We start from the raw sequence: 11,129 nt of genomic DNA on the forward strand, positions 1-11,129 counted from the left end.
TCATGTTCTGTTGTTCATTGAGTCGTCTTGTTCTCATGTTGTGTGTTTATTGAGTCGTCTTGTTGTCAAGTTATGTTGTCTATTAAGTCGTCTTGTTGTCAAGTTATGTTGTTCATTGAGTCGTCTTGTTGTCATGTACGGTTGTTCATTGAGTCGTCTTGTTGTCATGTTCTGTTGTTCATTAAGTCGTCTTGCTGTCAAGTTATGTTGTTCATTGAGTCGTCTTGTTGTCATGTACGGTTGTTCATTGAGTCGTCTTGTTGTCATGTTCTGTTGTTCATTGAGTCGTCTTGTTCTCATGTTGTGTGTTTATTGAGTCGTCTTGTTGTCAAGTTATGTTGTCTATTAAGTCGTCTTGTTGTCAAGTTATGTTGTTCATTGAGTCGTCTTGTTGTCATGTACGGTTGTTCATTGAGTCGTCTTGTTGTCATGTTCTGTTGTTCATTAAGTCGTCTTGCTGTCAAGTTATGTTGTTCATTGAGTCGTCTTGTTGTCATGTACGGTTGTTCATTGAGTCGTCTTGTTGTCATGTTCTGTGTTCATTGAGTCGTCTTGTTGTCATGTTCTGTGTTCATTGAGTCGTCTTGTTGTCATGTACGGTTTTTCATTGAGTCGTCTTGTTGTCAAGTTCTGTTTTTCATTGAGTCGTCTTGTTGTCATGTTCTGTTGTTTATTGAATCGTCTTGTTGTCATGTACGGGTATTCATTGAGTCGTCTTGTTGTCATGTTCTGTGTTCATTGAGTCGTCTTGTTGTCATGTACGGTTTTTCATTGAGTCGTCTTGTTGTCATGTTCTGTTGTTTATTGAATCGTCTTGTTGTCATGTACGGGTATTCATTTGTTCGTGCGGCTGTCGTGTACGGTTATTTATTGAGTCGTCTTGTCATGTTCTGTTGTTCATTGAGTCGTCTTGTTGTCATGTTCTGTTGTTCATTAAGTCGTCTTGTTCTCATGCTCTGTGTTTATTGAGTCGTCTTGTTGTCAAGTTATGTTGTTCATTGAGTCGTCTTGTTGTCATGTACGGTTGTTCATTGAGTCGTCTTGTTCTCATGTTCTGTGTTTATTGAGTCGTCTTGTTGTCAAGTTATGTTGTTCATTGAGTCGTCTTGTTCTCATGTTCTGTGTTTATTGAGTCGTCTTGTTCTCATGTTCTGTGTTTATTGAGTCGTCTTGTTCTCATGTTCTGTGTTTATTGAGTCGTCTTGTTGTCATGTTCTGTTGTTCAGTAAGTCGTCTTGTTCTCATGTTCTGTGTTCATTGAGTCGTCTTGTTGTCATGTACGGTTGTTCATTGAGTCGTCTTGTTGTCATGTTCTGTTTTTCATTGAGTCGTCTTGTTCTCATGTTCTGTTTTTCATTGAGTCGTCTTGTTGTCAAGTTATGTTGTTCATTGAGTCGTCTTGTTGTCATGTTCTGTTGTTTATTGAGTCGTCTTGTTGTCATGTTCTGTTTTTCATTGAGTCGTCTTATTGTCATGTACTGTTGTTCATTGAGTAGTCTTGTTGTCATGTATTGAGTCGTCTTGTTGTCATGTACGGGTATTCATTTGTTCGTGCGGCTGTCATGTACGGTTATTTATTGAGTCGTCTTGTCATGTTCTGTTGTTTATTGAGTCATGGGTCATCACTGAGTCGTGTAGTTGCCACGCACAAGTATTCTTACAGAAACTCTAATATGACATAACTAGTTTGTTGTCATTTCAGACAAACTGCAGTCAACTGGTGGAAAACTCCACAAGGCTCTTTTCCTAATCGCATGCATTAATTTTCCACCATCATTCCCACATCTACAATGGCGCTAAATCTGCCCTTGGCCTCTTCGGTGGCCTGGCTCATCGTTCAGTCGGCTAGATTGTGCTCGGCGTCATGCTTGGACTGCATGGTGGTACATCTTGACGCATTTGACGATCTAGCGGTGACAAATTACAGCTTATGGACCTGGAATGTGACAAACCAAGGTGTATGTTACCGTTTATGTCACAACGATCCCAAGTGTGTAAGCTTTCAACATGCAACGGGAAGATGTAGAGGATACGCGGTGGCCTTCACGTTGCCCTCCCGGGTACAGAATTCGGCTGAAACCGGAACTAAACTATATTTGATGTGCAACGGTAGGTATCAGAAATTCGAAACATTTACAGATAAGGTACACATGTAGTATGAATACTTTTTTCAGTTGTTGAAGCCATTGGTACAAGAACCAGATCCGGCTTCTGGATGCATAGTAGTAGTAGTAGTAGTAGTAGTAGTAGTAGTAGTAGTAGTAGTAGTAGTAGTAGTAGTGTATATGATTATTTTTGTTGTTACTGTCGTTGACAATCATGGCTCCAAAGACCAGATCCGGGTTATAGATATTCATACACATATTTATTCTTGATTTTAGCTGTCAATCACTATGGCGCGGCATGTACTTCCGGTACTGACTGTCACGGCATCAACAGTGACTGTTTGGACGGAATCTGCCAATGTGATTCAGGATCATTTTTCTCGGAAACGTCCTTCCTCTGTACACCATGTAAGTACGATCACCCCAATACGGTATGTCACTTAATAGAGATTTTAAGTGTTAAGAATTCCGCGCTTCATACACTCAGAGTGAGTGAGTTGGGTTTAACGCCGCTTTTAACAGCATTCCATTTGCACAACGGCGTGTCAGCTCGATGTTGGTGGAAAGCGCGAAGTGATGCAGGTCTCGGACGTTTACCACTGAGTACTGGTTTGGTGTATACACTCAGGAACACCCGCAAATCTGTAAACAACCACAGTTGGACCACCATTCCAACCATGAGTCAAGTATGTTTTTAAACATCTCTTAAAACACCTTACTTTTATTACACATACTATCATACCGCCAGACTTGGTTCTTTTATTTATTTTGTTGTTGTTGTTGTTGTTTAACGCCACACACAGCAATATTCCAGCAGACAGCGGTCTGAAAAAAATCGAGTCTGGACCAGTCAATCCAGAGATTGATAGCATGAGCATCGATCCACACCATTAACATTGGGATACGATGACAAGTCAGCGAGCCTGACCACCCGATCCCGTTAGTCGTCTCTTACGGCAAACATGGGTTCCTGAAGACCTATTCTAACCCGGATCTCCATAGGTCGGTTCTTGTGTCAGGCTAAAGCCTGAAAATATCAAATGCAAAAAAAGACAATGAACACATTAAATTATCAGACTGCCCCCTATGTGTTAGTTAGATAGATAAATTACAAGTTACAAGAGGTCCTCCTAGAACACCTTCTACATATTATCATAAACACCCCATTTCAATATACACAATAGGCAGAATAAAGCAGAATAGTATTATGGTTCTCTGTCTGATGTTCTCAAAACCTTCCAAATGGCGTGCTCGTTTTCTTAATCAGCAAAAAGCCGGAATCACGAGAGACTAATGACAATTTCATTTACAAGAAAAATGAACAATATCTTAAATGTAGCTGAGGGTGCCACAGAGAGTCGGTACAACCGTCTGGGGTGTGGGTGAGAGGTCTGCTTGTTAAGAGCGTCAAACATCTTACTTCTCTATGTATTTAACTAGAATTTAAAACAATAAAATGAATTTTATTGGTTGTTGATACACAATGGGGTGTGCCCTACGGATAATGAATGGCTAGACAGAGGGGAATACTTATCCCTGTTGGACTGGCACTAATCTTGATGGCATATTTACCGGATGCTTGGAAAGAGATTATGGTATCAAAATAGACGAGCTTGTTTGGGGCTAATCCTCAATGAGTCTAAATTGCAGTATTTGCTCAATGCTATTCTGATATAGGTGATGATAGGTTTGTGTAAATTAATTAGTTCAAGGCAAACTATAAAACTATGTAGACATAACTTTTGTCTTGTTGAATAATATGTCTGGAGATGGGTTCTCGTTACCTTAGGCTATCTATCTAAAAACTATAACTGAAACTACAAATATTTTGTATCTGCATGTTTCCTGATACCTATTACCTGCTTTTCTATAATTATATGCAAATTTGTGTAAATTGTAACGTCATGATAACTTATAAAAGCCCTTCCTGTGGATCTAGTCACTATATGCAAATTTAGCATAAATATTACACTATGGTATCTTATAAAATCACTTGCTTGCTGTGGATATAATCATTATATGAAAACTTGGTATAAATACCACGATCATAGAAAGTGTTTTACTCGAAGTAAGTTTTAACAAAGAATTTCACATGTTTTTACTGTTTTACATGTTCTACACTTATTTATATGATTAAAACAATGAGCCTGAATACTTTTAAACAAAACACACATTGAAACAAATTTGTGTGTGTGTCAGACAACCTGATGTTATTAATCAACAGTCTGAAGCATCATTATATTTTTCAATCATTTTCAGGGCATTTTTTTCAATAAATTCAAAATTCGCGATATTTGCCCTGAAGATCATCAAAGAAAGCAAGCGGTTATGTGATCAATATCTCGTTGTCAGAACTATAGATGTGTATTCGACATGAAAATACAGACTTGCCGACCTAATTGATCCAGATCGACGTTGTTCTGTTTACACCCTCCAACACAAGATCGAAAACGACAGGCGAGTGTATAACTCTGTCCACTAATAATGATTACTGACAATATCGATATAATTTTATGAGAACATATTTTGTTTGCTGTTGGCGACATAGATAAAAGATCTTTATTTCAAATAGATTTACTACAAACCTTATTGATTTGTACTGTACTGGACAAGGACGGTTTCCCAAATAATCCTTGATGAAAGCGGACATTTCTATGCCATACATTCGAATCAATATTCAAGATATTCTTATATAAAACTGCAAACACGAATACTGGCATAGGAGAGAAAAAAGCAAGATGCCTCAAGAAACAGATTTACTCACTTGACAACATCGTTGATACAAGTGTCATTGATTGGAATGTTAATACTAAAGACAATCACATCTACATGTTCAATTTTAATCATCACAGTAACGAAAAATCACTAATACATCGAATGTTAATAACATTCATCAAGTGTGCTCTTTGTTATAATAACCTTGTCTTGACATATATACTCACACGCAAAAGAAACGCAAGTTGTTTTTAGCAAATAGGTAACAAACACGGGACCATAAATTGAGTTTTAGCATGTAGTGAAGCCTGATGGTTTTATCAATATTTTTGGTTGCATTTTGGAAGCCCCGAGTAAAAACGCAACATCAAAAAGAATAGCCCAAACGCACCATTTCAATGATATAAAGCTGTGGCCGATTTTTGGACCTACCACTCCTTGGTCAACAATGCCACGCCTAATTCAAATTCAGAGAAACCAGCCCATCGGACGTTTGGAAGCTGGAGAGTCTGTTCAACGTTAACATAACCACAATTTACCGTCTCCTGCATCGATACAATGCTACAAAGACCACAGATGACCTTCCTCGGAGCGGTCGTCCTAGGGTCACCACACCTCGACAAGATCGGCAGATATCCCGTCAATACCAGCGACATCCGTTCCTAACTGCAAGTGAAAGTGCTCCACAGACCATAGGAACACATAATCGACACATTAGCCGGGACACTGTGATCCGACGTCTCCGTTCCAACAACCTCAGATGTCGCCAACCACGACATCGACAAGTACGACTTTAGTGGGCACAGGGTCATCACAATTGGCGTCATCGTGAGTGGAGGCGTGTCCTCTTCTCTGATGAAAGTCTCCCATGAAGACGGAAGAGTCAGAATTTGGCGGCGTCGAGATGATCGTTTCGCTGACAGAAACGCCGTGGAAAGGGATCCATGGGGTGGACCTAGCGTCATGATATGGGCAGGGATTGGACTTAATGCGAGACTTCTCCCCATGTTGCCAGAGCTACCATGGCCTTTCTGCAACAACACAACATCCGTGTTCTACCGTGGCCAGCCCTCAGCCTGATCTGAACCCCATCGAACACTTGTGGGATGAGGTTCAAAGGCGTCTGCACAATGTGCGCCCAGTCCCTACAACTGCCGATGAACTACGCACAGCTGCTCTGGATGTGTGCAGAAGGATCCCTAGGGCCTTCACAAATCGTCTGATCCACTCAATGTACAGGAGATGTGTAGCAATGATCAATGCTAATGGTGGTCCCACCAGGTATTGTCTGACATTTTGGGTATTGACCCGAAACTCTGTTAGCCCTTAACATTTGAAAAAAACAAAAAACAATTATGTCATCTGCCTTTTAATCCATTAAACTGTCTTCAGTCATTTTTTTTGTCAATCTTGCCCTATTAGTATTTCTTGTCTTTACTGTTGAAAATAAATTCCATGTATACTGCATACACGACTTGCGATTCTTTTGCGCGTGAGTATATGTATACACATAGCACTACCCGGTAACCCGTCCTGATGCTATAAGCAACAATGCATGCCGCCGGGGTAAGCTGACAAGCTACATTTGGTTACTGTACAATCAGTGCATCGACTGCTGTATTGTATTGTGAGTGAATATGGTTTTACGCCGATTTAAGCAATATTCCAGCAATATCACGGCGGGGGACACCAGAAATGGGCTTCACACATTGTACCAATGTCGGGAATCGAACCAGGGTCTTTGGCGTCTACGAAGACTCAATGGACAACTACGTTATGACCCTACCGCCCAAGATGTGGACGTTCATGGGCGTACAGTATATGGCATAGTACAGAAGTGTCCGTCCAATGCCCACACACGGCAAAGTCCGTCGTCTCGTCTTCGTAGAGAAATATCCTGATCAGATCCTTTGCCATCCTATAAATAATTGTATCCTATTATTTTTTCCAAATCGTTATGAGTAGGATGAAGACTTTCTATATAATCATTCAAATGTCCTCCTGGGAGAAATGTTCTTAATAAGGTTAAAGGTTAAAGGTGTTGATGAATACATAATAACATAATAATAATAATAATATAGTTTATTACAGTGTCATGTGTTACAAAGCAATACAACATTTAACACATACTTAAAATACAAACATCAGGCCTCAGAGGGCCGAAATGACACCTTAAGATATTACAAATATTAAAATACAATTAGATATAAAAAGTAATCATGCACATTCTTAATATCTACATATACATATGTTCACTAACACAATCACATAAGGCATGCATGCATACACACATATATACATAAACACTCACGCACTCACGAACGCATGCACACAATCAATCATTCTAATATTCAAACATCAACCAGTCAGTTTTGTCAGTATTCACCTAGACGGAAAATCCTAGAGAGATTGAATAGATTGAATTGATGTAGTTTATGCCACAACATATTTCTCTGTATAGAATCAAAGGCTTTACGCATGTCAACAAAACATACATAAGTAGATAGTTTTGACATCTTCCTATTATATATTATTTTAGTGAGAGTTTCTAGGTGATCCTGACATGATCTACCCTTGCGGAAACCATTTTGGTAAGGTGTAAGCAGATGATTAGTCTCCAGCCAGGTGCTGATTCTGTTGTTGAGGACTTTGGCATAAGATTTATGAGTCACACAGAGAAGAGTGATGCCTCTATAATTAGTTGGTAATCTTGGGTCACCTGTCCCAGATTTGGGGATTGGATTAATGACTCCCTTCTTCCAAATATTGGGGACCAGACCTGATTTAAAGATCACATTGTAAAATCGCGTTAAAATGTCTATAGATGGCTGATTCTTTATCACCTCAGCTGGAAGGCAGTCCGTACCAGAAGCTTTATTTGATTTCATTGAGATTACAGCAGGACTGACTTCAAACCTGCTAATTGGTTGATTCAAAACATCACACTTGACTACACTGTCACTGATATTACTGTCATTTGTCACACTGAGTTCACACTGCTTACTAATACAATTGTCATGCCCCCAATATTTGAAGGCTGAAAAAATGATATTGAGAAACATGTGGTTAGCCCTGAAGAAATCTTCTTTCTAAAATGCTAAAACCTGCTCGTCGGCAAGATTGGTGCTATTTATATATTTTTTACACATAAATATCTTATCCGGCCAAATAAGCGCATGCAAAGCATCCTTAGTGTAAACACACTTGAAATATTGGCTAATCCTCTGACGTTTCCTCTAATCATATACTGCTCTGTTGATGTTAATGTTTTTGTGAACATCATTAATTTACAAACAAAGGAATAAACACACGTTGTCTGCCAACGATCAATGAACGCTATGTTCAGTGTCGACCAATCGCAGTGTATAAGAAATCGACAACAGCCTATCTACTCGTCTAAATAATCAACGAAATCCTTGAATTACTTTTGTCAACCGATGTTTTCCCTTCACACACTTACACGTGTTCGAGTGGAAGGAAAGTCAAACTGCTGAATTCTGTAGCATGCCGCACACCCGCTCACTTCTATAATAGTTTGACAAGATGACTTTAATATCTGCAATTAAATAGATTATCTAGGCCCCGAATGCAAAACATTATAACCTTAATTTGACCCTTGTTTTGAACATTGTTTTAAGAGAAGACAATTAACTTATGTTGACGATAAAAGAGACGTGTAACTAATCCATCCTCAAGCTGCGCACTTGATTCCTTACATTCATGACCACATGATTTAAACGATCAGTTTCAGACTGGGAACTGTCTTTTCACAACACTGCTGCGTATGTCACATGATCACTCTTTATCAGATACCATTTACAATCAACTAGTGTTTTCCTAGAACATTCAGTATGATTTGGCGTGAAGGCTACGGAAAGGGGGAAGTGGTGATGAATGTTATTTGTTTCTTCAGATTATCAAGGATGTTACCAAGACTATGGTTCTCGTATGCTGCCCCATGCCACGTTTTCCGTTTCTGGGATGACAACAGAGTTATGTATCCAGCACTGTCGAGATGCAGACTATGTTTATGCAGCCACACAGGTATGTGGGACACTGTCGAGATGCACACTTCGTTTATGCAGCCACACAGGTATGTGGGACACTGTCGAGATGCACACTTCGTTTATGCAGCCACACAGGTATGTGGGGCACTGTCGTGATGCAGACTATGTTTACGCAGCCACACAGGTATGTGAGGCACTGTCGAGATGCAGACTACGTTTGTGCAGCCACACAGGTATGTTGGGCACTGTCGATATGCAGACTACGTTTACACAACTCCACAGGTATGTTGGGCACTGTTGAGATCTATACAACGTTTACGCAACCACACAGGTATGCTGGGCACTGTTGAGATGACCACTACGTTTACGCAACCACACAGGTATGTGTGGCATTGTCGAGATACAAACTTTGTTTATGCAGCCACACAGGTATGTATGTGGAGCACTGTCGAGGTACACACAACGTTTATGCAGCTACACGGGTATTAGGGGAAAGGCATAAGAGATTAAGGTCCCTTCTATATGGTTATGTGAGTACAACACTGATAAAGATTCCGCTGCTATCCATAAAACTTTTAAAAACTTTTGTGATAAAAGCTACCTTGTGTATAAACACTGATGATATGAAGGCTTCCTTGGTTATCAAGGTATGTGAGTGGAATACTGTCGAGATGGAGACTACCTTGTGAATAAACACTGATGATAGGGAGGCTTCCTTGGTTATCAATGTATGTGAGTAGAATACTGTCGAGATGGAGACTACCTTGTGAATAAACACTGATGATATGAAGGCTTCCTTGGTTATCAAGGTATGTGAGTAGAATGCTGTCGAGATGGAGACTACCTTGGTCATCCAGTTTGGGATCAATCATCAAAACCAAGCCATCATCATCATTAGTTCTTGCACAGGGTGTCACGACCCACCTCCCAGATTACCTCTGATAATGATCTTTGGTCTTTCGGGGAAGCTGTCTTTGCTGGAGCCATCGTTTACCGTAGAACGAGCCGAGATATAACCTGTGTGCGGTGTTCTGATCGTACTCACACACTCCTTTTCTTTTACGCAATTTCAGTATACTACCCATTGCTTCTGTGGAGACGTTCTCCCCGACGGCTACCCCAAGAAGCCGGAGAGTGAGTGCAACATGCCTTGTGGTGGGAACTCGGCACAGATCTGCGGCGCCAATATGAGAAATTCCGTTTACCTTACCAACGTGTGATATATACGTGACGCAGATAATCGGTGTCTGTGGGGTGTCTCAGGCGTGATGAGTACAACCTATTTAATTGTGTGTCGTACCGCATGCGTAGCTAAGTGTATCTGTACGCGTGTGGTAGGCCACAGATGTCACAGTTACACGCGTGGAACGTCTACAAATTGCGAGTGTTGTACTGAGCTGGAATCTCTCAGCCGCAGTGTTATATCAATTTGCCATTTTGATTTTAATAGTTGTTACATATGAATCTCTTGTTTTAAAAGGTATACGAAGAACCAATGTCACTACGAAAATACCACGTGACAAACCGTCCAATCTATTTATTACGTAAATGACAAAAAAAACTCCACTCCATTTGCATGATGCTATTTTGGCAGTAATAGTCAAGTGGTCAAATTTAACAGAGAAATAAACGCCCTATCGCTGCTGCCAGCTGTTGTCGTCAGTCTCGAGACTGATAGATATATAACGCCACGGGTCAAAGGTCAAGAGCACTTTGACATGGTTCCAAGTGAAAGTGGTACTGACACATGATGTATTGCCGAAATGACACTGACACAAACTGGGGTGTTAAAATGACCGTCGATTGATATATGGGTAGGTTTGGCCTGTTCATAATATTGTATTTTACTGCCTGTTCAGTTCCTTCCCTATTGGTGACACAAACTGAATGCTTACAATGGGCTGACCGTGCTCTAATTTCCATATATATATCTCTCCACGCTATCGACCGTTCGTTGTGTGTGAATTTGTTTTTTTCAGCATTTTTCACCATTTTCTGTCTTTAAAGTTTAATCCATTTTCTATTTCTGAACCATGATAGAATTCGGATTCTGTTTGACCACATTATTTGACATGTAAAATCAAACGAAATCAGCTTATGTTGTCCAGGAGGAAGACGTTAAATATTAAGATGTCGATGTCGCGCGACCGTGAATGTAATTTGTAAAATGTTGATGGTAATGAAACGAACATCCATTGATGATCTGTGTTCTGAAACGTAAAGCACCTGCTCATGAAACATACATCAAACGCACTTGCGCTTCCTGCTGTGTCTGATTTAATAGACGACACATATTTGCTAC

At 40.1% G+C, this 11,129-nt stretch overlaps 1 protein-coding gene across 1 annotated transcript; it reads left to right on the forward strand.

Moving 5' to 3' along the window:
- The first annotated feature begins 1,877 nt into the window (after window positions 1-1,877).
- Window positions 1,878-10,047, forward strand: LOC139457948 (uncharacterized). Its single transcript, XM_071239290.1, has 4 exons — window positions 1,878-2,109; window positions 2,382-2,513; window positions 8,734-8,864; window positions 9,901-10,047. The coding sequence occupies exons 1-4, from the start codon at window positions 1,878-1,880 to the stop codon at window positions 10,045-10,047; spliced, it is 642 nt and encodes a 213-aa protein (XP_071095391.1).
- Window positions 10,048-11,129: the final 1,082 nt, after the last annotated feature.

Source organism: Haliotis cracherodii, unplaced genomic scaffold (assembly GCF_022045235.1).
Source record: "Haliotis cracherodii isolate W230 unplaced genomic scaffold, xgHalCrac1.p SCAF_12, whole genome shotgun sequence".
Taxonomy (NCBI): Eukaryota; Metazoa; Mollusca; class Gastropoda; order Lepetellida; family Haliotidae; genus Haliotis; species Haliotis cracherodii.